This window comes from Chroicocephalus ridibundus, chromosome 18 (assembly GCF_963924245.1).
Source record: "Chroicocephalus ridibundus chromosome 18, bChrRid1.1, whole genome shotgun sequence".
Taxonomy (NCBI): Eukaryota; Metazoa; Chordata; class Aves; order Charadriiformes; family Laridae; genus Chroicocephalus; species Chroicocephalus ridibundus.
Genome location: NC_086301.1, coordinates 7798916 through 7822915, shown reverse-complemented (window position 1 = coordinate 7822915; position 24000 = coordinate 7798916). Strand labels below are relative to the sequence as shown.

The following is a 24000-nucleotide window of genomic DNA, read 5'->3' as shown; positions in this document are numbered from 1 at the left end:
TTGTGGGGGACTTGAACCTCCCGGCTCTCTGCTGGGGATACAACACAGCCGAGAGGGAAGAATCCAGGAGGCTCCCGGAATGTGTGGGAGATAACTTCCTCACACGGCTGGCAAGTGAGCCGACCGGGGAAGGTGCCCTCCTGGACCTGCTTCTCGTGACCAGGGAAGAACTATGTGGGGGAAGTAAAGGTTGGTGGCCGTCGAGGGCACCGCGATCACGAGACGACCGAATTTCTGATTCTCGGGGAAACAAGGAGAGGGGTTAGTAAAAGCGCCACCTCAGACTTCCGGAGGGCAAATTTTGACCCGTTCAGAGGACCTGGCGTAAGGCAGAACTTCGTCGAATGGAGTTGACGGTTGGACTCGACGATCCCAAGGGTCTTTTCCAACCTAAATGATTCGATGGTTCTATGACGGTGACCGGAGCATCCCCCTGGATGCCCACCCACGGTGCTCAAACCCACCCACGGAGTGAAAACGTCCCTTTAAGTCCATTTAAAACCCCGGAACAACCATACTTCCGTCTCCAAGCCTGGATTTTTCCAGCTTTGCGTCATCCCCCTGCTTGCAACCGCCACCGGAGGTGGGTGCCAGGCTGCGGGACACGGGAATGCCAAGGCCAGCCCCAAGGCCACCCCCACGTACCTGTTTTTGGGGGGGGGGGTTTGGCCGGCGGCGATTCTCAGGTTGAATCCCACTGATTAAAACGTTTTATTTGGGAATATCTCTAAATCCCGCACGTTCTGGTGCTTCTTCTGGTCCCGTTGCTTTAGCCCTGAGCCTTTCGGAGTTGGTCGGGGCTGGGGGTCTCGTTCTCAAGACCTTTTCCTATCCCGCTTTTTTTAAAACCGTCATTTATTTTAGTTCCTTTTTTCCCCCTTTTCGCTCGGTTTCTCTGGGCGCAGCCCAAAGGCCGGGTAAGGAGCAGGGACGTCGTCCTCCTCCTGCATCCCGGCGTCGCCCCCGTCCCCGTGGGGACGCCATCCCGCTCTCCCCATGGGGCTGGTGGTCCCCGTCCGCCGCCGTCGGGGACGCTCGCACGCGCGGTTTTCGGTTTCGCAGCGAGAAAAGGAAACGGTTTGACGCTTTCACGCCGCTTTCGGCCACTTCTCTCTTTTTTTTTTTCCTTTTTTTTTTTTTTTTTTTTTTTGGCGTTTCTTTTTAAGCTCCCCCTTCGCGCGCCCGGACACTGGCGGCTTCTCCCTCCTCCAGCTGCAATCCTTGTGTTTATTGAGCTTTTTCTAGGAAAATCCTGGGTCTTCTCGGGAGGGAAAAGAGGGGAAAAAAAAAAAAAAAAAAAGGAAAAAAGAAAAAAGTCCAATTCTTGCTAATCTCTTGTGTTTCCAGCTGCTGACCCCTTGCATGTGACCGGGGTTGGGCTGGAAAGTTTCCTCGGAGGAAGGAGAAAGGGATTTGGCTGGCGGGGAACGGCGAAACCGGAGAAGGAGTTCCCCTCCATCCCTGTTTTGCTTCGGACTGGCGGATGCTCGGAGCGGTTTGGGGTTGGTTCGGGAGCGCGGCTCCTCTCCGGAATGTGTTTCGCCGTCTGCCGCAGGCCTCCCAGCTGCGGTGCCGGCATCGCCAATGCCCCGGATCGGCACGGGATGGTGAGGGCCGAGCCGCCGGGAAGGTGGGTGGGAGGGATGGAGGTGGGAAGGATGAGGGCGAGCGCGCGATTTTGGGGGGGTTTGGGGCAATTTGGGGAGCTGGATTTGGTAGGCGCTGGCGGACGGGGCCGGATTTTGTGTCTTCCTTGTGGATCCTGCTCTGGGATGAATTGCCCTGGGGCAGAGAGAGACGGGGGGTGTAGTTTACCGGGGGGGGGGTGTAGTTTACCGCCATCGCTTCGGCGGGATGCTTGGGACTTCTTGAGCGCCTAAGCCGCCGTGCAGGTGGTTTACATTAATTACAGGCGAGTTATTTATATAATATCGATGTGGGTGTTAACGCCCGGTCGGGTATTTTTGGGTTTAAGGATAGGTATTTACGTGCCGGCCTTGCGAAAGGGCACGGCGGGTTGCCTTTGCCTTGGCCACCGGTTTGGGCGGCACGGCACGACCGGGGTCACCATCCCGGCCCGGCACGTGCTCTACCAGCGTCCGACGGGGGTGGGTTTGGCCACCCACGGGTGCTGCTGCTCCCCACCCTCCCTCGCGGAGGACCGCTCCAACCCGAGGTGGGATGGCGTCCTCCGTCGGCTCTTCCGTGCCATCCCGAGGATGCTGGGATGCTCGCCGAGCTGCCGTCGCTCGCCCGCCGACCACGACGGGATGCAGCCGGGGATGCTCGGAGGTGGGATACAGCGGTCCCAAGGGATGGAGGGTGCCGGGATGGGGGGGGGCGTCGTAGGGCGAAGCCAAGGCTCTTTCAAACAGCGCAGCGCCGGAGGAGGACTCTCCTCCCGACACCACGCCTGCAAAATTATATCAACAAACCTACGGAGACGTTTCTCCTCTTCTTTGGGTTTTGTTTTTTTTTTTTTGGGGGGGGGGGTTTTAAGTGCAAATCAGAATCAACTTAGATCCCAACGGCACGTCCAGGTAGGACTAAGCGGGGAGCCGGCTTCCTTTCCTTCCTCTTTGCAGGTTTAAAAATATATATGCTGTAGCTTGGGGTTTTTTGGGTGGGAATTTTTTTGGTTTTTTTTTTTTTTTGTTTTTTTTTTGTTTTTTTTTTTTTTTAAATCCCGGGTCTGTGAAGGAGGCTTTAACCTGAGCTCACGCCGTTGGAATTCCCCGCTGCGCCTGGGAGAGGCTCCTCGCCTCCGATCGCTTCCAGATGCCGTTCCCCGCTTCGGCTCTTCCCTTCGCAAAATGTCTCCCCCCCCCGCCTCCCCCCGGCCCTGGCTCGCCGGCAGCCTCCACAAAGTTTTCCCGGCCGGATTCGGCATCCCGATATCCGGCGGGACTGACTCAGCCGAGCCTCAATTTATATTTCTTTTTTTTTTTTTTTCTTCTAACCAGAACGTTGATGCCGGTGGCGAGAGGGTGCAACTTGCACAAGCCGCAGCCCCGGGCCGGATCCTGCATCAGGTTTTGAGCCGTTGCGACACTTCCATAGGGTGGTTGTTTTGAATTTCCTCTTAAAAAAAAAAAAAATATATATATATATGTGAGCCAGGGTGGAGTTTGGGGCTCGGCTGCACCCCCTGCCCGCGCTGCCGATGGGGCAGAGCTTCCCTGCGCCCCGAAACGGGGGGAAACTGAGGCAGGGAAACGCCGAGCAAGAGCGGAGGATGCTTTGACGCCGCGCTGGGGCTTTGCTGGTGCCGTACGCGCGCTGCCAACCCGGCCTCCCCACGGCGGGTGATAAATTTGGCCGAACCCCCCCCCGCCCCTGCCCCGGCGTGGGGTTCGTGGGGTGGGATTTTACGGCAGGAGGACGGATCCGGACCCGCTCGGGTTGGGGAAGGAGCAGAGGGCTGGGGCGTCATGGAGGAAAAATGGGGCGGAAAGTGAGAAATAAAGAGGGGGGGAAAACCACAGAGAGGGGGGGTGGGGTCGAAAATGAAGCGTGTGTGTGTGGGGGGGTGTGTGTTAAATTGTTGGGGGGGTTCAACGCGACGCTGCCGGGGTTAAAGCGGAGAAGGAAGGGGGCAGGAACCCCGCCAAAGGGCCCCATCCCTGGGTGATCACCAGCGCCGCTTCGGAAGGAAAAAATAGCAAAAAAGAAAGAAAGAAAAAAAAAAAAAGAATTTAAAAAAAAAAATAAAATCACAAAGAAGCGTCTGTTCGCGCACATACGGGCGCAGCAGCAGGTTTGCTCCCTCCCAGTATTTGGGGGGGTGGGGGGGTGGGGAGCCGAGAGCCCGCCTTTCAGAGCGCACTATTTCGGCGACCACCGGGAAAAAAAAAAAAAGAAAAGAAAAGAAAAGAAAAAAAAAAAAAAAAGGCAATTTATCCTCAAAAATATTCCCCCCGGCTCTTTTTCCCCTCTGGCCTTTTTTTTTTTTTTAATTATTAGTATTATTAATTATTTAATGGACGGCGGCCCCCGCGGCGTTGGGGTGCCGGCTGGGCGCAGGGGGGTGCAGGCGGCTCCCGACGGCCGGGGGGGCTTATTGCGATAAAAATAATGGGGGGGACAGCAGGGTTTGGTGGCCCCGCGTTAAGGTGAGGGGAGCGTAAACCCCCCCCCCACCCCCCCCCCGACGCCGCCGAACCCCCGGCATCCCCCCGGCAAATCCGGCTTGGGCATCCTTCAGCGTTCCCCACGGAGCTGGGGGGGGTTCCCAGGCCCCTCCGCCGCTTAATTAACGAAGTCGCCCGCTTAGTTCCGACCTCGTTTACAAGTTAAATTGCCGGATTATCTGTATTACGCAAACGCACCTTTAAAATCTTAATTATTTATTTGCCCGGCTCGCCTAAACGCGCAAACCGGCGGCTTTCGGCCCGGGGATGCTCTTCTCTCGGAAGCACGGATTTTCTTGGAGAAATAAACCCAAAATAGGCTTTTTTTTTTTTTTTTTTTTCCTTATGGGTGATGCTAACCACCCCAGCTTGGAAACAGGGGTGATTTCTGGGTTGATTTCTTCTTTTTTTTATTTTTTTAATTTTTTTTGGTGGGGGGGAGGGATTGACTATGGGAGGCTTGTCCTTAAATAACAGTCGTTTATTTTTAGGCCGGTCGCTGCTTCGGATAATCCGGCTCGGCTGGAGAGCTTTGCTTTTCCCTCCCGTTCGCAGGGATTTAATAGAAATAGGTGTATTACATGATTTTTTTTTTTTTTTTTTTTGATAAAATGATTTAACAAATTATCAATCGGATAAAAAAAAACCCGGGGTGGGGGGGAGGAGGAGGAAGGTTCTGCCGGTGGCGGCTCTTCCGCGCTCTCCTGGCCCCGCAGCATCCGCCGGGATGCTGGGCTGAGGGAGGATCGGCAGGGAAACCTCTACCCAAAAAAAAAAAAAAAAAAAACAACCCCAAAAAATCGCATCCCACGCCGGAATGACACCTTTGGCTGGGCCAAAGGACAGTCGGGAAGCGGCTGGATTATCTCCGGCTTAATACCTGCCGAATGAATAAGCTCCTGGTCCCGGAGCGATAGCGATCGGGGTGACGTGAGGGATGCGCCGGGTTTGGAAACGCCTCGCTCGTGCCAAGTAGAGACGGTTTTCTCCAGCAGAGGAGGAGGAGGAGGAGGAGGATGAGCTCACCTGGATTTTATTCCCCTCCCAGCCCGCTTTTTGCTCTCTCCCCCCTCGGGAGGTAATTTTAACCGAGGGAAAGCGGCGCCGGCGATGGAGCGCCGACGGACGGACGGACGGACGGCTGCCTTGCTTCAGGTCTGGCTGGTGGCAGGAGGAGAAACGCCGTCTCCATCTCCCAGCTCCTCTTTTTTAACAGCCCCCGGGGGGTGTGTGTGTGTTTGGGGTGTCCGGTCCTCCGTGGGGAGGGATTCGGCAGCTCGTCCCTGCTCGATGCCTGTCCCCTCCCGCCGGTGCAAGTCCCGAAAACGCCGGTGCCCGCCGGGATGCTCCCGCAGCGGGGCCGAGCCCCTCGAAGGGCTGACCCCGGCTGGCTTTAATCCTTAACAGGGGCAGGGATGCGGCCTTTGGGTTTTTGGGGTTTTTTTTTTGTTATTCTTCCGCCCGAAGCCATGAGCATTCCGGAGGGGAGACATCGGGGAGCGAGCACAAGGTGGTGCCTTTTGCCCCCTCCCCCTCAAAATTGGAAATTTAAATGCGGGAGGGGGAAACCGAGGCAGGAGGCGTAGCCGGGAGCTCGGGGAGGAAAAGGAGCAAAATTCCTCTCGTTTCAGGGGTTTTTTTTAAGGGCTCTGGGATACGGGACGTTCATTTCCTGCTGGGATCAGCTGCCAGCTGGGTTGAGCCGCCGGCGGCGAGCGGTGGAGACGGACACCGGGACCGCGATGTTTTTTTTTTTTCTGGACCTTGGGCTGGGAACGGCCGATTGCGTCGGCTGATGGTGTTGGGAACCGCTGGGGAGGCTGGAAAATGATCCTGGGGAGGCCGTCGGCAGCGATCCCGGCTCCCAGCTCTTCCGGTCGAGCTGGAAAGACCAGCTCCGGGCAAAACCTGGGATCCTCCCCGACGGGGGCCCGCGTGCTGTAAGGGATCGAAGTCTCCTGCTGATGCCGGGCTGCAGCATCCCGCTGGGAGGATGCCGTGGGGAAGGAGGCATCCCCTTGCCCACCCCCCGGCAGCTCTCGGCATCCTCATCCTCATCCTCCACACGGGCTGACGCCGTGTCTTGAACCGCTTTCGCAGGAGCTCCCCGGGGAGAGTTTAACCTCGTTAGCGGATCCTATAATTCATGGCTCTAAATCAAAAGGCTCCTTGTCGGCAGCCGTGTGGCATGCTCCGGTGGATTCGGGGCGGCTGGAAAGATCCTGGTGCAGAAAGGTGAATTTTATTTTTTTTTTTTTTTTTTTTTTTTGTGGGGTGGGGGCCCTTGCAAAGCGGCCCCAAGCGTGTCTGGTTCGGCTGTCGGTGTGCCCCGAGCCCTCTGGTTGAATCGCTCCCCCCGGTAAATGGCGGAGGCGGGAGAAAGCAGGAGCTGCTTTGGCCGGAGAGGGAAGATGCGGCGCCGGGATGGAGCCGTCCCTCGTCCTCCCCGTGGAAAGCCTGGTCCCAGGGGAGAAGCACCCAGCCTCGGCGAGAGGAGAAGGCGTCTCGGAGATGCTCGGTGGTCTCCTTCCCCGTCCCTTGCGTGGGGACGTACGCCTCAGGGAAGGCTTGCGCCGGCTTGTTGGCCCCCAGCGTCTCTTTGCCTTCGCTTTTCCCGGCTGGAAGGGGTGGAGAGAGGTGAGGAAACCTCCTGCCCTTCGGTGTTTCCCCCCTCAGGAAGCATCTTCTCCGCCAGGGCTCGAGCACCGGCCGCAGAGAGCGCCTTGCCGGTCCCGTCCAGGCCACCCTTCCCCATCCGCGGGGCCCTTCCTTGCGCCGAACGGGGCTGAGATCGTTCCTCGCGTGGTTTTCTTTTCTTTTTGGGGGAGAACGGTGACTCCCGGCAGGGAGGGAAGAGGGAAAGCCGGCTCCCAGCTGCTAACTGGGATAGCAATGGGCTCACTTCACCCGGCTAGCTCCTTTTCCCACCTTGCTGCTCGTTAGCTGGGGTAATTAAGCTAGATGCTGAGCAGCTGGCCTTCCAGGGAGGCTTTTCTTTGAGAGGCAGCATGGCGGAAGCATTTCTACGCCTAGCAGCTCCTCGGCAGGGCTTTTCCTTCCCCGGATCGTAAGGATATCGCAGCGCCGGGTGAGGATTTGTAATTTGGAAAGTGTTTTTTTGGCGGGGGGAGGAAAAGATGCTGGAGGTGTGGGATGAAGGAGCGTCCTCCGCGCGGGAAGGCAGGAGAGCAGGGCCGTGTTCCCCCTCTCCCTGGGAAAGGGCATCACCCGCTTCCGAAAAAAATCCCAGTGGGTGACGGAAGGGGATTTCGGTGGGAAAGGCCAAGGGGTGTTGGGGAAACGGGCGGCGAGGTCTGCGCCTCCTCCTTAAAAGCAGCTGGAAGCCCAGCCCCGGGCGCTGCCGGTGCCGGAGGAGGTGGGTGGCTTCGCAGAGAGCGCAGGGACGTCCTCTGCGGCACGTGATGGCTGGCTGGGACGCCTCTGCCCGTCCCCTGGGGCTGGTTCCTCATCCGCCCTCCGACCTGCCCCGGCTGGGCATCCGTAGGGATCCACGGGATCCTCCGAAGGATGCTGCCAAGCCGAGCATCCCTTGCCGCGCCGCCGGTGCGTGTTGCCGTAGCCCTAAGGATGTTCTGCCTTTTCCCATTGCCAGGGGAAGAGAGGATGGCCTCGTAGATCCCGCCGAGCTCCTGCCTGCTCTGCCTGGACCAAGAGGACGGACCGTAAGTAGCCGTGACCGCTTGTCAGCTTATCGGTAGGAACTGGCTTCGGCCTCTCCCGCTGCCGGGGATGCTGGAAAAGCTCTCCCCGAGACCAGCATCCTCCTCCCAGCGTGGCTGATCTGGGGTTCACGGAGCATCGAGGAGACGCTGGAGGTGCAAAGTGACGGAACGGGTTGTTTTCTGGGTGTTTTTCTCCACGGCTGTTAACGGGGGAGAAAAGAGCAGGGGAGATGCGCAAGCGTGCCGGCGGAGGGTTAAACCCCCCCGGTTCCTTCACCCCGGAGGTTTCGGGCCGGAGGACTTGAGCTCAAAGGTGGGGTCACCCCGGGGCGCCCCAAAACCAGCCTCTTCACCGATGCAAAACAGGAGGCGTGGAGGAAACGGTGGGGAAACCGCCAGCCTGCCGCAGCAGGGAGCCGGGGGGGGGGTTTAAGGTGGCGCTTGCAAAGGGGACGGCGCCTGGGTGGGCGGCTTTGGAGACCCCAAAAGGGGGGGGACCCTCGGAGTTAAAAGCCACCCAGGACGGTAGCTGCCTGTAGGGATAACGTGGCTCTGGGGGGCTCGACATCCCGTTATTTCCCACCCCTTTTCCCCTGGAGAGCTGGGGTTGAATCTGGGCGTTGCTCGAGTTTGGGTTGGAGATGGGCCGGAGCATCCGCAGGGGTTGGGTTTTTTACCTCCCTGGACCGTTTGCATCCCGGCGCTAAGGGAGCGGGTGCCTGCGGCTCCCGGGGGGAGCAGGCAGCGGGACGAGGCAGCCTTCGCCCCCGCCTGCACCCCCGTCTCGCTTCCTTCCCCTTCCTGCTGCTTTTTTGGTTTTTTTTTCGGGGTGGGGGGGTTAGACCGAAGCGTGGCTGCGAAGCCGCCGTTGTCAAAGCCGCTCTCGCCGGTGCCGCCCGCATCCCTGGGCGCTCCCCGGCGGATGGAGACGCCGGCGAGTAAACACGGCAACGAGGTGACAGTGGCGGCAAATGGGGACCGGGAGGGGGCGGCCGCATCGATGCTGGGGGCTCGGCGCTGAAATGCCCTGAAATATAAAATCGTCACCGGTGGGTGCCCACCCTCCTCTCCTGAGTGTGGGGTTGTCCCCCCGCCATGGGTGGCACAGCTCTCCTCCGGCGGCTTGGCTAATAACCTCTGGGTTGTAGTGAGCCGCATCCGGCAAGAAAAGGGTCTTTATTTTATTTTTTGAAATCGGAAGAGGGTGATTAAGCTTACCGTCATGTAAATAATAATATATAACCTATAATAACGTAGCCTGACACACCAAGGAGGAGCCCTGGAGCTCCTTCGAAGGCACGGGACGCGCGGGTATAACCCATGCAGCCGGCGTTTCGGGGCCATAGGAAGGGATTTGGGTCCCATCCCTGTGTTTTTCCTGTCGCAAGGTTTACAAAAAAAAAAAAAACCTAGTGGGAGAGGAGAGGACGGCGGCAGTGCCGGCCCGAGTTGCCTTTCGCCTCCCCAGCAGGTGAAAACCAGCAGTGCCACTGGAAAAGGGGGGAGCAGCCCGGATTTATGGTGGGGACGTGCCGCTGTGGAAATACTTGTCCTACCTGAGCTTATTTGCCGTTGCTGCCTCTAAAATTGCACCCTCGTAAATGTTTTGTTAAGGCTCACATGCCGATGAGGGTGGTTTTTTTTTTTTTTTTTTTTTTTTTTTTTTTTTTTTTTAACTCCTATCATAAATCTTTGGCCGGGTTTATCGTATGCCCAGGATACCACGGGCTAAGGGAACAGCGCTACCTCTCTTGTTAACAGGCAATTAAAATTCCTTTGAAATGACTCGCAGGGCTCTTCAAGTAGGATGAATGTGGGTATGGGCTGGCGCTCTGTCCTCCATGGGGTGATGGCCGACGTCGAACAGGATTGATTTGTGCAGCGCCGCGGCCGAATGACCTCCTGCATCCCCCCGCTGCTGCGCTTGCGGGTCGTGCTCTTGCAGGTGCTCTGCCCTGTCGCTCTCTGGCTACTGCGGGCAGCCCTGCCCGCACCCGCGGCATCCCCGGTCCCCCCTTCGCAGCATCCCTTGTCCTCCCTAGCATCCCCGGTCCCCTTCACAGCATCCCCGGTCCCCCCTGCAGCATCCCCGGTCCCCCCTGCAGCATCCCCGGTCCCCCCTGCAGCATCCCCGGTCCCCCCTGCAGCATCCCCGGTCCTCCCTAGCATCCCCGGTCCCCCCTGCAGCATCCCCGGTCCTCCCTAGCATCCCTGCTCCCCTCCGCAGCGTCCCCATCCCACCACGGCATCCCTTGGAGGAGGCTCAGATCCAGAGCCTGCCGCCTTTTGGGCTGGCCACGGCGGTTGTTTGCAATCCCACGAGGTTTTCACTCCCCGCCGCGGATCTCCTTTTCCTTCCCAGCTTGGAAAAAAGAATGCCCAAGCACCTGGAGCTCGCAGCAGCCGGGGCGGGGAAGCTTTGGGACGGCAGGCTGAGGATTTGGGTCCCTTTGATGCTCTGCCAAGCCCAGGCAGTGCCTGGAGTTGGCCGGATCCTTTCCCCGGAGGATCACCCCCGTTGTGCCTCCCACGTTGTGTTCAGGCTCCGGCATGCGATGGTTTTGCCGAGGCAGGATGCGGCTGAGCCGGCGCGGGGGGTAAGCCGGCATCTGCCAGGCTCCTCCGGCAATCCCAGCCCTACCGCGTGGAGAAAACCTGGGGGATGGGGGCTTGGAAGATCCCGGGGCTGTAAACGGCTTCCTCGGGGGTCAATTCTGGTTCTTGTCCTCATGTCTCCCTTCGGTTCCCACTGCTGGGAGTGAATCCCGAGGGATTCGCTGGTGCGTCCCTTCCTCGGGCAGGATCCCTTCAAATCCAGCTCTGCTCCAGTTAAAAATAAATGCGTTTTTTTGGGGTTTTTTTTGGGTGAACCATTGGAGATGCTCATTCTCTGGCAAGCGTCCTTCCCGCCCGGGGAAGCTGGACCGGATCGGGCAGCAGATGGCTGGATGGGATGGGATGGTGGCAGCACGGGAGAGGTGTCCTCACCTCATGTCGTGCTTCGTTTTCCTAATCCACGGGTTACCATGGAAACACAGAAGTACCAAGAACTTGTGCTGCGTGGCCTGACGGTCCGTGGATGCTTTGTCGGATGGCTGGGATCGCCGTCAGCCTGCGCTTGGAGGAGATGGTGGGATTTATGGTCACCCATCACCTTTGCACTTGCTCCATGGCTTTGAATGTTTTTTGTTTGGGTGGGTTTTTTTGTTGTTTTTTTTTTTTTTTTACCCAAACGTGGGATGGGAGCAGCTTGGCCGGTGTCCACCACCGCTTTGTGGATTAACGTGACTTAAACTGGGAGATGCCGGACCCATCGAGGCCATGGCGGGGAGATCCGGGTGGATGGAGATAGAGGGGCGAACTCCTCCAAGGCCACCCGTGCAGCAGGAGGGTCGGTCCCTGTGGTTGTTGCTGCCATCTCCCGGGGTTTTTTGCCTGGGACGTGGTGAAATTGGGAGGCAAAACCTGCTCCGGATCTGAGGGAGATGGGGAAACTTGGTGAGGAGCTTCAGAGCATCCCGGGGATGGGGCTTTCCCGTAACGCCAGGCTGGGGAAGGGGAGACCTGGCTGCGAAGATGGGGCGGTGGTGGGGCTTTTAAGTAATTTATGCAGCGATAATATTCAGCCCGGGGGCGCTTTGGAGGCGCTTTGCTCACACATCAAAGAGAGGAGCTTTTTTCGGGTGCTTCTTCCAAAGGTGGGGAGCCGAATCCACCTGGGACTTTCCCCCCAGCTCCGGGGCTTGGCGGGCGAGGCGATGCCCCGGACTGAACCCACGGGAACGGTGGTCGAGGAGCGCCTGCGTCCCTTCCAGGAGAGGGGCCAGCACCGAATTTCGCCTCGCCTGATGGGGATGCCGAGGTGGGGGGGGGACCGGGGGCATCCCGCGGGGAGGGATGCTGTGGCTGGGGGACCGAGGAGGGTGCTGTGATGAGGGATGCTGTGGTGGGACAGGGATGCTGTGGGGGACCAGGGATGCTGCAGGGAGGGATGCTGTGGTTAGGGGACCGAGGAGGATGCTGTGATGAGGGGATGCTGCTCTGGGCGGGGGGAGCAGGGGGATGTTGTGGTGGGACAAGGATGCTGTGGGGTCTGAGGATGCTGTGGGGGACCAGGGACGCTGTGGTTAGGGGACCAGGGAGGATGCCGTAGTGGGGGATGCTGTGGTGGGACAGGGATGCTGTGGGGGACCAGAGGTGTTATAGGGAGGGATGCTGTGGTTAGGGGACTGAGGAGGATGCTGTGACGAGGGGATGCTGCTCTGGGCGGGGGGACCAGGGGGATGTTGTGGTGGGACAAGGATGCTGTGAGGGACCAGGGACGCTGTGGTTAGGGGACCAGGGATGATGCTGTAGTGGGGGATGCTGTGGTGGGACCAGGGATGCTGTGGGGGACCAGGGATGCTACAGGGAGGGATGCTGTGGTTAGGGGACCGAGGAGGATGCTGTGATGAGGGATGCTGTGGTGGGACAGGGATGCTGCAGGGTCTGAGGATGCTGCGGGGGACCAGGGGCGCTGCGGGGAGGGATGCTGTCGTTTGGGGGACTGGGGAGGATGCTGCAGGGAGGGATGCTGTGGTTAGGGGACCTGGGAGGATGCTGTGGTGGGACAGGGATGCTGCAGGGGACCAGAGGTGCTGCAGGGAGGGATGCTGTGGTTAGGGGACCTGGGAGGAGGCTGTGGTGGGACAGGGATGCTGCAGGGGACCAGAGGTGCTGCAGGGAGGGATGCTGTGGTTAGGGGACCTGGGAGGATGCTGTGGTGGGACAGGGATGCTGCAGGGAGGGATGCTGTGGTTGGGGGACCGGGGAGGATGCTACAGGGGGAGATGCTGTGGTGGGACAAGGATGCTGCAGGGAGGGATGCTGTGGTTAGGGGACCTGGGAGGATGCTGTGATGAGGGATGCTGTGGTGGGATGAGGATGCTGCAGGGGACCAGGGATGCTGCAGGGACCAGCAGGACCCTTTAGCGTCGCTCCCTCCACCAGCTCTACGAGGACGAGGGAGCCGGCTCGGGGTGTTCAGACCTTCCTGCTTTAAGCAGCCACCGTGGTTTGGGCTGTGGATCTGGTAGCACAAGGCCGGGGGGAGCTTGAATTCGTTCCAAAAGCACCTCTGCCTTGGCCTCGGTGCAGGGGCAGCCTGGGTGTGCTCTGTTTTGCTCCGCATTCCCCAGCCGCTTCACTAAACAGTGTGCGTTTTTCTCCGGGATTATTAAGTGTTTGTCTTAGATAAGTTTTTCGCATCAGGGCCAGCCTTGTCCGTACAAGCCTGGGAAAAGATCATAAAGGCTTCAATAAAAAAAAAGAAATATTTAAAAAAAAAAAAAAAAAAAAAGAGCCGGTATGTAAATACAAACACCGGGGTGAAAGCGGATTTTCCCAGTGTCTGTAGCCAGCGGGAGGGGTGAAGCACGCTCGGTGGGAAGCTCAGCTGGATGATTTGGCACCGAAGGAGAGAGGTGGGGGGCGAATTTGGTGCTAAATTTGGGTCCCGATGCCCGGCAGCACCCCAGCCCTGGGTGAATGGGGGCTCTCAGGCCCCCGAGGAGCATCGCCAGCCTCCGGTTGTGGCGGCGGATTCCTCCTCGGGGACCTTTGTGGCCAGTTTTGCCAGGAAAAAAGCCCCCAGGAAAACACAAGCTGCTTTCTGCTTTCCCCGAATTTTATTTTGTTTTTTTTTTTTTTTTTCAGGCAAATGTGACGTATAAAGGGGCGAGACCCCCCGCCCTGAGCTCCTCATCCCTGCTTGCTCTCACCCTTGAAGGTGCAATTGTTGGGTTTAATCTTCCCTTTCCTTCCCAAGCCAGGAGGGACTCCCAGACCCAGAAATACCAAAGCGGGATGAGAGCCAGGGTGTAAAATGGGGCCGGGGGGGGGGCTTTTGCTTCCCCTTCCTGGGATTGCCGGGTGATGGCGGGGCCGTACCCAGACACGATTCGCCGGGAGGGGGTTTGATATCTGTGTTTTACGGAGGACAAGTGGTTCAGGGGGAGACGGGTGCTTTCCCAGGGTACCCCCTCACCCCTCCGTCCCTCTGCTTTGCTGTCAAACGCACAGAGTTTTCGTTGCTCCACATCCCGTCCCGTTGCTTCTAGCAGGGTTTAATCGTCCTTAATTCCCTTTTAATTGCCTTTCCTGCCCTTTTTAATTAATTGCCCCTTCCTGCCCTTGTGATTTCAGGAACCGGTGATGAGGAAGGGAAGAGCCTGGCTCTTGCGGGACCATCTTTGGTCCCGTTTCTCCTGTTTTTTGATATATTTGTGGGGTTGTATTACTTGATGGGGCTTGGAGCAACTTGGGCTGGTGGGATGTGTCCCTGCCCGGGGCAGGGAGTGGCACTGGATGGGCTTTAAGGTCCCTTCCAACCCCAACCATTCTATGATTTTTGGCCCAAAAGCTGCTGCTCTTGACTTATTCTTGACTGGGTGAGGACGTGGCCACGGCAGGTTCCGGGTTGATTAACGGCGCTTTGTTAGTCAGGGTGAGGTGTTGAGATGGGTGACCCCCACCTTGCTTTCCACCCAACAACATAACTAATCCCTCGAGGATTTCCATCGCCCAACCCGGGCATTGCACCTTTCTTTCCTCTTGGCTGGGGTTTAACAACTCCTCGTCCTCTCCTCCTCCTGCCAGACGTGGCAGGGCCGGAGCGGGGAGCAGCTCGGTGACGGGGTGGCAAAGCCAAAGGCAGCGCTGAGCCGGGCTTAGAGCAGGATTCATCCTCGGGGAGCATCCCGGGTACCCTAAAACTGCTCCCACCCGGTAAGTTGCTTTTCCGTCCTTGCCGTGTCACGACGGGACGGGGTTGAGCTGGTCCCGGGGTGGCTCCGACCCCGGCTCTTTGCTGCCTTCTTCCAGGAGCGAGAGGTTTTGGAGGAAGAAAAAAGTCGTCCCGCTTCCCCAGCCGGTGTTCGGGCAGGCGTTAAATTCGCGGCTCCCCCCTTTCCCCCGGCCGGGATGGTTGAATCGAAGGCGTTGAAGGTTCCCCAAGTATGCGATGCCGTTTGGCTTCGATCCCGCTCGGCTGCTCCAGCCCTTCCTGCCTGGCTCGGTGGCGGTGGTGGCACATCTGGCGTCAGACCTGCGGTGGCTGGTGGACCTGCGGTGGCTCATCGCCACGGGCATCGATTTTGGGGTTTATGTGTTGAAAACCCACTGGGGGCTTGCTTTTTCCTCTTTCATTTTTTTTTTTTTCCTTTGGAATTTCGGGGTTTAACCTGCACGGCTGAGGGTCCTCGGGAACTGCGGCCGCTTGCCCGGCTTTTATAAACCCTGTGTAAATCCAGCCTTTGGCAGCTGCGGGGCAGAGAAATGTGAACTGAAATGGAAATAAATCCCCTGGGGAGCCCTCGCACCCGCCCGCCTGCAGGTGTGGATGGGGCAAGTTGGGGGTGATGCCTCTGGGACAGGACTTTTGGGGGTGGCTCCGATGGGTTTTGACCTTTCCCTCATTTTCCCGCTGCAGGTGACCGGCGGCAGCCGCGATGAGAGCTCCCGCCCTCGCCTGATGCCTCTTCTGCTGATAAAAATGATCAACAAGTCTCGTAAGTCCCACGGGGAAGGTCCTGTCTCCCTCTCTCCAGGCTGTCCTGGGGGATCGGCTTTTGGAAATTTGGCTCTTGGGGGTAGGATGCCGCTTTGCTGCGGCTCCAGGCGGGTGATGGAGTGTTGGAGCATCACGGGTGAAGCCATGGTGGGGACGGCTTTTGGACCCGGGAAAAACCCACCCGCCTCCATCTCGGAGCCGATCCTCTCGGGGGGACGGTGCCAGCCAGGTCCCCGCTGCTCTCTGGGGAGAGCCTTTGCCAGGGACGGCTCCGCAATCCTGGATCTGCCAGTACATCCCCAGGGGTGCAGGTCCCCGGTGTCTGACCAGCCTGACGGTGTTTTTCTTTCCCCCCGGCTCTCTGGGCACGCAGGAGGGAAGATACTCGGGGTGCTGGCGCTGTTTCTGGTGATGGTTTGGTACTCGATCTACCGGGAAGACAGGTACATACAGCTGTGAGTGGCTTTTATTCAAGTTTCGAGGACCTCCTGCCCTTTCCTTCGCTCGCGGGAGGCGGCATCCTCCCACCCAGGGATGCTGGAGCATCGTCTGGCTGGATCCTGGGGACCAGGGAGGTGGCAGCATCCTCGGCTGCTGCTGGAGGAGGGGGGGACGCGGTGCGAGGTTTCCCCCCGTCCCTGGCCTGTGTTGGCGGTCGGGCCCTGCGGGGTTTTTTTGGCAAATGCTGGGGTTTTTCTGAGCCCGGGAGATAGGGAAAACCCCGCTCTCATCCCAATCCCGGCGCCGCTGATGGAGACGGGGAAAGCGGAGAGCGCGTGGTCTATGCGCGGGGCGAGAGAGACCTCTTCTGATGCAAGGCTGCAAGCCCAGCAGATAAATACCCAAAGCAGAGCTGACCTTCAATCTGGCCGGCGATATTCCCCGGCGCTGCCGGCACGGCTTGAATCCCACTGCGGTGACGCCGGAGCACCCTTTGCCGGGAGGGGGATGGATGCAGAGGAGCAGGCATCATTTTTTTTTTTTTTAAAAACCTTTTCCCCGCGCAGCTTTTATTTCCCCGTGCAAGAAAACAAGACGATGTGTCCCCTCGGGGAGGTGGAAAAGAAAGCGGCGCAGCTCATCGGGAAGTGAGTATCGGGGTTGGGAGCAAGGAGGGGGGACACAGAGCCGGGACCCCCCCAGGGTGCCATCCCTCCATCCTGCGCTCACCGGCCCTTTGCTCCTCGGCAGCTACTCGAGGGACCAGCCGCTCTTCCTGCAGCTGAAGGACTATTTTTGGGAGAAGACGCCGTCGCTCTACGAGCTGCCCTACGGCACGAAAGGAAGCGGTAAGCCTCGGCAGCGCTCACTGTGGGTTTCCGTCCGTCCGTGTGTCCGTCCTGCTGCCGGTCCCCGGGGGTTTCTGCTTCCCTCTTATTAAACCCATCTGCAGGGTGGTGGTTTTTTCCCTCCTTAGCAAGTTCTTTACCCGATCGTTAGCTTTCGCGGCACGTGTCTACTTGCCCTGGGTGCGGGTGGTCCCTACGAAGGGATTAGGGTGGGCCCCAGGCAAGGCTGATGTGCCGGGAGCTGGGATTAGGGGCAGGAGATCTGGCAGGGAGGGGGCAGCACCCAGGAGCTGCCTTCCTCACCTTCTCCTCGCCCTTGCTCTGCAGAAGACGTCCTCCTGCGCTTGCTGTCGATCACCCACTATTCCCTGCCCGAGAACATCCAGAGGTAACACCGGGGTGGATTTGGGGGCGTTTCTGTCTTTGTCTTCATTGTGGTTCCCTTGGGGAGGGCTGGAAATTGGCACGTTGTGGGCCCCGCGTTTGGCAGAATGAACCTGTGCGACGTGGGGACGGTGGATGGAGCATGGGAAGCTTTGTAGGGTGGACAACGTGGGGTTCAAACCCCCCTTGGGGGTGAACCCCCCCTTGGTTTAGGGCAGGTCTGGTTGAGACAGGGCTCTTCTCTCGCAGCCTGAAGTGCCGGAGGTGCGCGGTGGTGGGCAACGGCCACCGGCTCCGCAACAGCTCCATGGGGGAGACCATCGACACGTATGACGTTGTCATCAGGTACGTCCCACTGGGTGCATCCCACTGATCCCTCACTGGTGGCACCTGCATGTGGGGTTGATGCCTGTGATGTCCCCATGTCCCTCCCAAGGTTGAACAACGCCCCGGTCCACGGTTATGAGCAGGACGTGGGCTCCAAGACCACCATGCGCCTCTTCTACCCGGAGTCGGCCCACTTCAACCCCAGGACGGAGAACAACCCCGACACGTTGCTGGTGCTGGTGCCCTTCAAGCCCATGGACTTCCAGTGGATGGAGGCCATCCTCAATGACAAGAAGAGGGTAAGTGTGGTGGGGAACCAGGTCCAACCTTCATCCTACGCCCACCCTGGGGACCTACCTCTCTAATGGGGACACCACTGGACATCTCCATCCTCTTGTAGGTTCGGAAAGGGTTTTGGAAACAGCCCCCATTGATCTGGGACGCCGACCCCGAGCGAGTGCGCATCCTCAACCCTTATTACATGGAAGTAACTGCCGCTAAACTGCTCAACCTTCCCATGAAGCAACCACGGAAGATCAAACAGGTAAGGGGTGGCACCTTGCTGGTCACCCTGGCTGTCCCTGTGCAGTTCGCTGGATGCCCATGGCTCTTCGCATGTCTTCTCCTCCCTGTCCAGAAGCCCACCACGGGGTTGTTGGCCATCACCTTGGCGCTACACTTCTGTGACCTGGTGCACATCGCGGGCTTCGGCTACCCCAATTCGGCCAACAAGAAGCAGACCATTCACTACTACGAGCAGATCACGCTCAAGTCCATGGCGGTAAGTACCTACCCCGCTTTTTGTCCATGCTACCTCCAATTTTTTGCCTGGGATGGGGGATCGCAGGCCCGGAGAGAGGAGAGCAACGCCCCGCTCCCTTGCGTGATGTTGAGCAGTGTGGGAGGCTCTCCCCATGGGTGCGCCCTGCTCCCCTTCCATGATGGGCGTTGAGGTGTGCCTTTGGGTAGTCATCAGCCAACTTCTCCCTGTAGCCCCACATCTCTGTAGTCATGGTGGAGGGTTGTCTCTGGTTTATGTGTGAGCAGATGGGGTTGGCCCCACTTGGGCAGGGTCTTGTCCCTTCTTTTGGGGGGGGTCCTCACTTCAGGTAGGGTCACCTCAATGGTGGTGGGGTGGACGAGGTGGAGGGTTGGGAGGGAGCAGAAGGAGAACGCGTGGCACCCTCCGGCCAGGCTCTAGTGTCACCCCCTCCTCCTCATCCCGCAGGCGTCGGAGCACAACGTCTCTCACGAGGCGGTGGCCATCAAGCGGATGCTGGAGCTGGGTCTCGTCAAGAACCTCACCTACTTCTGAGGGCACCGGGGCTGCGCAGGGAGAGCGTCCCCCGCCCTAGAGGGGGGACACCGCGCAGGCTCGGCCCCAGCCGGGCGAGGGCAGAGCGTCCTCGTCGCCGCCTGGCCCCGGGACTCTTGGAGCGAGCGGGGCTGGGGCTGGGGGGGCCGCGCTGGACCGCGGGTCCCCTGGGGACTGGGGGGCGCAGGGAGCCCCACGGGGCCGTGGCCGGGCAGCGCGGCCCCCGCCTTTTCCTACCGACGCACTGAAGCTACCGAGGACCTGGAGGGGCCTTTTGGGGTGGGGGGTCCTCCCTCCCAGCGGGCCTGGGGGGTGCAAGGTGGGGGCAGGAGCCCTCACCCTGGGTTTTCTCTTCCCATTAATTCCCTCTTATTCGGACGAGGGCCCCATCCGAGGGGCTGATCTGGGGGTTCCCGGGACCCCCCCCAGGGAGCAGGAGCCTTTGGGGGCCCATGTCACCTCCTCCTTGCCCTGGTTCCCCCACAATATTTAATTTTGCCCCCCCCTTTTTTTTTTTTACTTTCTTTTTATGCAGCAGCCCTCTCCCGTGCCTTAGCGCTGGCGTTGGGGGCTTGTCCCCCCCGTCCCCCGCCTCCGAGCCGGGGGGACACCCCGGGGTGCTTGGCCTCAGGGCCCTTCGTGGGGGGGGTGGTGGTGGTGGTGGTGGTGGTGTGGTTTAATTTAATTAATTTAAATGCTTATTTATGGTGGAGCCTTCCCTGGAGCCCGCGTGCCGCCAGTGTTGGGGACGAGTGGCCTCGGGTGGGGGGGGCCGGTGGGGTGCTGGGCTGCAGGGGGATGGGGGTTTGTGGGTGTCCCCCCCCACCGAGGAGGGGTGAGCGGCGCCGTCTCCCCCCCGGCACAGGGTCCCCTGTGGGGCTGGGGGTGCCCCTGGGACCCGTGGATGGGGTGGGGGGGGGTCCTGCTGGCACCCAATAAAGGTCCTGGTGAGGCTGAGCTGGCTGGGTGCTGCCACCCCTCTGTGTCCCCGCGCCCCCATGTCCCCACATGGAGCTGGTGCCCCTGTCCCCAGGTGTCCCTACTCCCCTGCGTCCTCAGCCCATGTCCCTGTGCCCACGTGTCCCCATGTCCCCGCAGATGGCCCTTACCTGCTGTGTCCCCGGCGTGACGCCCCATCTCCTGGCTCCTGCGGTGGGGGTTGCGGGCCCCCAGCTGCCCCGTGCCTCAGTTTCCCTCTGCCACCGGGCACCCGCTGCCCCCACATCCCCAAGGTGGGGACTCTTCCCCTCACAGCCTGCCCACCCCGGGGACCCCCTGGAGCTCCAGGCCACGGTCCGCGCCGGGGCAAAGTGTCACCGGGAGAGCCGGCGTCCTGGCGGGACGGCCACCAGCCCAGGCGTGCCACGAGAAACACCTCTTGTATTGACCGCGGCCCCGCGATACAGCGCGGAGAGGCCCTTCCCGGGGGGGGGGGGGTCCCCGTCCCACCGATGTCGTCCCCCCCCCACCCCAAACCCCCTCCCCCAACCCCCCCCCCCCCCCGAAACGGACTCTATAAGTATGGACACCGAACACCAAGGAGGAAGGGAAGGAGCCGGGTGGGCGAGGGCAGCGGGAAGCGGAGGCGAGCGGCTGGGGGGGCGCGGGGTGCGTGGTCGGGTCGGGGACATCCCCAGCCCTGCGGAGGGGACGGCTCCCCGGGGCTCGGCGCATCCTCGGCGGGGTTGTGCTTAGCGTGTACCGGGGGCAGGGATGATGCTCAGCCGGTCCCCCCCCGCACCCCGACAGCCCCGCTCTTTTTTGGGGGGGGGGTGGGGGTGGTGGGACCCCAACCCCTGCGGGGGGTCCCTTCCCACCGCAGCTCCCGGCGGGCGCGACTGTCCTAGCACGAAGCCACGGCGCCCGCGCGGAGGGTCCCGAGCGTCCCCCCGAAGGGGCTCAAACGTGCGTCTGCATCCGCCTCTGCAGGGGCCGGCTGGGGTCCGAGTTTTGGGAAGAAGACTGGGAATGGTGGGAGGAGGAGGCGGAGGCCTTGCTGGCCTTGTCGAACTGCACGTAGCCGTCCTGCTTGCCGCTGCTGCTGATGCTGCTGTCGCACTGGGTGTCGAGGAAGGAGCTGCTGTCGCTCATGGAGCCGCGCTGGAACTCGCGCTCGCACAGCTCGATGGAGCTGCTGCCCATGCCCAGCACGAAGCGCTGGCTGTAGTCGTAGAGGCGGCTCTGCCCGCTCAAGGTGCTGTAGATGTTGGTGAAGGACATGCCGGTGGGCACCCGTTGCTTGCTGGCGGGGCGCAGGTCCGCTGGGCAGCCCGACAGCGAGATGGTGGGGGTGGAGTGGTGCTCCTTGAAGGTGTTCACGCTGTAGTAGCCGTTGGTGGGGTCCTGGAGGGTGGGAGAGGAGGCTGGTTGGTGGTGCCCAACCTCCCCGCCTGCCGCCCACCCGGCTCATCCACCCACGGCGCGCGAGAGGACACCCTCAGCCACCCCAGCCCTCCCGCCCGCGGCGTCGGATGCCACCAACGCGTCCCAAATCGGGGCGGAAGGTGGCCCTTGCACCCCCGCTTTCCTGGCACACGCTCTCCCGGGACCAGCCCCGGGGTTGGGGGCGGGGGGTACCAGAGCATCCCTCCCCGCGCAGGGACAGCCCTCCGGTACGGGCCACCCTTGGTGACACCAGGGCCCCCGGCAGAAGGCCAGGAAGCCTGGAAGAAGCACTGCTGGGCAAGGGAGATGCCGGTCCTGCCCTGCGGTGGGCACGGGGACGGGTGCTCAGCACCCCGGGGTGCCACCGCCTCTTGCGGGAGTGACCTGGGGGGTGTGGGGGGAGGCTCTGAGCCACCTCTGCCTGTGGGGGCCGGGGACAGAGAGGGGGGGAAACCGCGTCGCCGGGGTCCGGCTCACCTTCAGGTTTTGGAACTCCTTCTCCTCCTCCTTGAGCACCTCGAGCTGCTTCAGCACCGAGTCCTGCTGAAACTCCCCCCGCTCCATCTAGGAAAGGAGGCAGGTGGGTGTCAGCACCCCCCCCCCGTCCCCCTGCTGCGGGGAGCCCCACACCCGCCATCAGCCCCCACGGCGGATGGGGGGCGGCAGAGGGAGCGGAGCTGCCCAAACCCCACGCGGTTCCCTGGGTTACACCTTGCTTTTTCCCCCCGCTGTTTAGGGCTAAAAAAGGCCGGGCTGCTGCGGAAAGTGAATTATTGAAATCTACTGCGGCGAGCGGCGAGGTTGAACCCCGCCTGCCCCAAAAAAATCTCCTTTCTGTGTTGTTTTTTCCCTTTTTTATTTTATTTTTTTTTTTTTCCTTTTCAGCCTTTGCTCCTAAGCTGAACTTGGCCGCCAGCATCTCAAAATCCCAGCTCGGATCTGGCTTTCAAAACGCGAAAGCCTCAATTTTATTTGATTTTATTTGATTTTTTTTTTCCCTTCACACCCCCACCCGCCCCCCCCAGCCCCGACGCTGGCTCGACTCGAGTCCTGGAGGCTTTACCCGGCCCGGCCCCGCCAGCGCGGCTGGGACGGGCTGGGGAAGCTCCTTTTGGGTGGATTTGAGTCCATTTTTGCTCCCGCTGCTCCTTTGCAGACCCCCGGAGAAGGATGCTCCCGCCTCGACCCGCGGCGGGGTGGGGGGGTGACGTGGGAAAGGTACACCTTAATTAGACCACAGCTTTAATTACCCTTCCTTCAGCAAGGTGGGGTTATGTGGAAGCGGTATAATTATTAACTGATATCTTGTCTGCCTTTTTTTATCTTCTCCCGTTATCGATCGCGCGCCTCCAGCCGGGTTTCTCTTTGCCGGCGCTGGGATCGCAGCCGCCCAAATCGGCCCCCAAATCTCCTTTTAGTGCCCAGCTTCGCTTCTCCCTTTTAAAATGGGAAGCGGTTGTGGAAATTCACCTTGCCGCACTTTCCGTTCGTCTCCTGAAAGCCTTTGATCCGGCCGTTAAATGCAAGGAATTAAAAGGACCTGGGTTTTCCTGGGAAAAAAGCAGCCTGTAACAGCCATTGATTTACCGGGGTAAACACAAGCGTCACCGAGGATTAAAGTCAGGGCGGCTAAAACGGCGCGTGGAGGCTTTTTAGCTCGGCGCCGGCTGCGCGCCAGCCCCAGCGAGACCCCGCGTCCCCGAAAGCATCGCTGGGAATGCCCGGGCTGGGGGATGCCGGCAGCCGTCTGAAACCCACGGCAAGGGTTTCGCAGGTCCCGGCTCAGAAAGAAAAAGGAGAAACCCGCTTTTCCTCCTCGGATTCGGCTGGTTTTGGGAGTGGGTGACGCAGGTGGTCCGGGCTGGATGCGGAGACGGAGAGGGGACGGTCCCGCCGGTGGCCAAACCTCCCTGGAAGTAATAATTGGGGTTTGCGGGGGTGTTTTAAGGCATTTTGTGGCGCCTCTTGCAACGACGCACGGAGCGGTGCGGGCGCGGGGATGCTCCTTGAGCCCTGCGGGGACCCCGCCGTCCCCCGGGGCGGGCAGGGTGCCGCGGGTTCGGCGTCGCCCGCGGGTTCGGCGTCACCCCAGGGATTTGGGGGCTCGCCCGCGGGCCCCCTCCCCGGCCACGCCGGGGGCCTGCAGTGAGCCCCCGCGCCGTCAGATGGCAGCCAGCCCCCGCGCAAGCCCGTAAAGGCCCGTTCGCATCCCTTCATTTCCAATTCCCCGCATGGCAGCCCGTCATTACCGCGACCTTTATCCGAGTTTGCGCGGCGGCTTGGCCCCCACGTTCGTCAGCGGGCGGCGGGACGCTCGTTCGCTCGCCTTCCTCTCTTTGCCGTCGCCGGGTAAACACGGGCGAGCGATCGAAAGTTACGGAAAGTGAACTCTGGTACCAACGTTAATGGGGATTACGGATGTAGAGGCAGCAGGAGAAGCGGCGGCGGTGGGGGGGGAGAAGCGGGAAATGCATGAAAAATAGAGATGAGAGTTGTCCGAGCGCACGGCCAGGAGCCGGCAACGTGCCTGCTGGATGCTGTCACGGACACGGGATGCTCCAGCTGTTTTCCGGAGCCGTGGTTTGCTCCAGCTGGGCCACGCCACCAATACGCTTTGGCCCTTCGGCTGCGTTGCTGCCGTGCAGGCGGCGGGTGACAAAGCCGCCCCTTAGAGCCACGTGCCCACCATTCCGAGGGCCACGGCTCGATCCCGGGAACGTCGTGCCGGGACTTTATCCTGCTCGGCAGCGCCGGGAGCTTTCGCCATCCCAAAACCAGTGCACGTTGTGGCCGGGCGTGCTGGTGGCGGTGTAAAGCCATCCTCATTTCCCATGCCCAAATCTTGCCGGTCCCTCCTGGGGATGCAATGAACTGCAGCCGCATCGCCCGAACTTCTTGCCTCAGTTTCCCCTGCCGCAAAAGAGCGACCCTCCCTCTT

At 60.4% G+C, this 24000-nt stretch overlaps 2 protein-coding genes across 8 annotated transcripts in view; one reads left to right on the top strand and one right to left on the bottom strand.

The window, feature by feature from the left end:
- Positions 1–1320: 1320 nt before the first annotated feature.
- Positions 1321–20043, top strand: ST3GAL4 (ST3 beta-galactoside alpha-2,3-sialyltransferase 4). Of its 5 annotated transcripts, none has more exons than XM_063355432.1 (12): positions 1321–1607; positions 7744–7813; positions 15282–15360; positions 15736–15817; positions 16370–16450; positions 16554–16651; positions 16979–17039; positions 17285–17380; positions 17472–17661; positions 17763–17906; positions 18000–18143; positions 18591–20043. In XM_063355432.1, exons 1-12 carry the CDS (start codon positions 1585–1587, stop codon positions 18675–18677), a joined length of 1155 nt encoding a protein of 384 aa, XP_063211502.1. In that variant the 5' UTR covers positions 1321–1584; the 3' UTR covers positions 18678–20043. The 5 variants fall into 5 exon arrangements, with proteins under 5 accessions (XP_063211502.1, XP_063211501.1, XP_063211499.1 ...); XM_063355431.1 differs by lacking the exon at positions 1321–1607 and adding an exon at positions 5876–6365; XM_063355429.1 differs by lacking the exon at positions 1321–1607 and having other exon boundaries at positions 7451–7813.
- Positions 20044–20183: 140 nt separating this feature from the next.
- KIRREL3 (kirre like nephrin family adhesion molecule 3) overlaps positions 20184–24000 on the bottom strand; it is a 357510-nt gene continuing 353693 nt past the window's right edge. For all 3 annotated transcript variants that reach the window (XM_063355399.1, XM_063355400.1, XM_063355401.1), the window contains 2 exons: positions 21540–21626; positions 20184–21020 (listed from right to left, as the gene is read on the bottom strand). In XM_063355399.1, the coding sequence (XP_063211469.1) occupies positions 20577–21020; positions 21540–21626 (531 nt within the window). In that variant the 3' untranslated portion in view covers positions 20184–20576. The remainder of the gene's footprint in view (positions 21021–21539; positions 21627–24000) is intronic.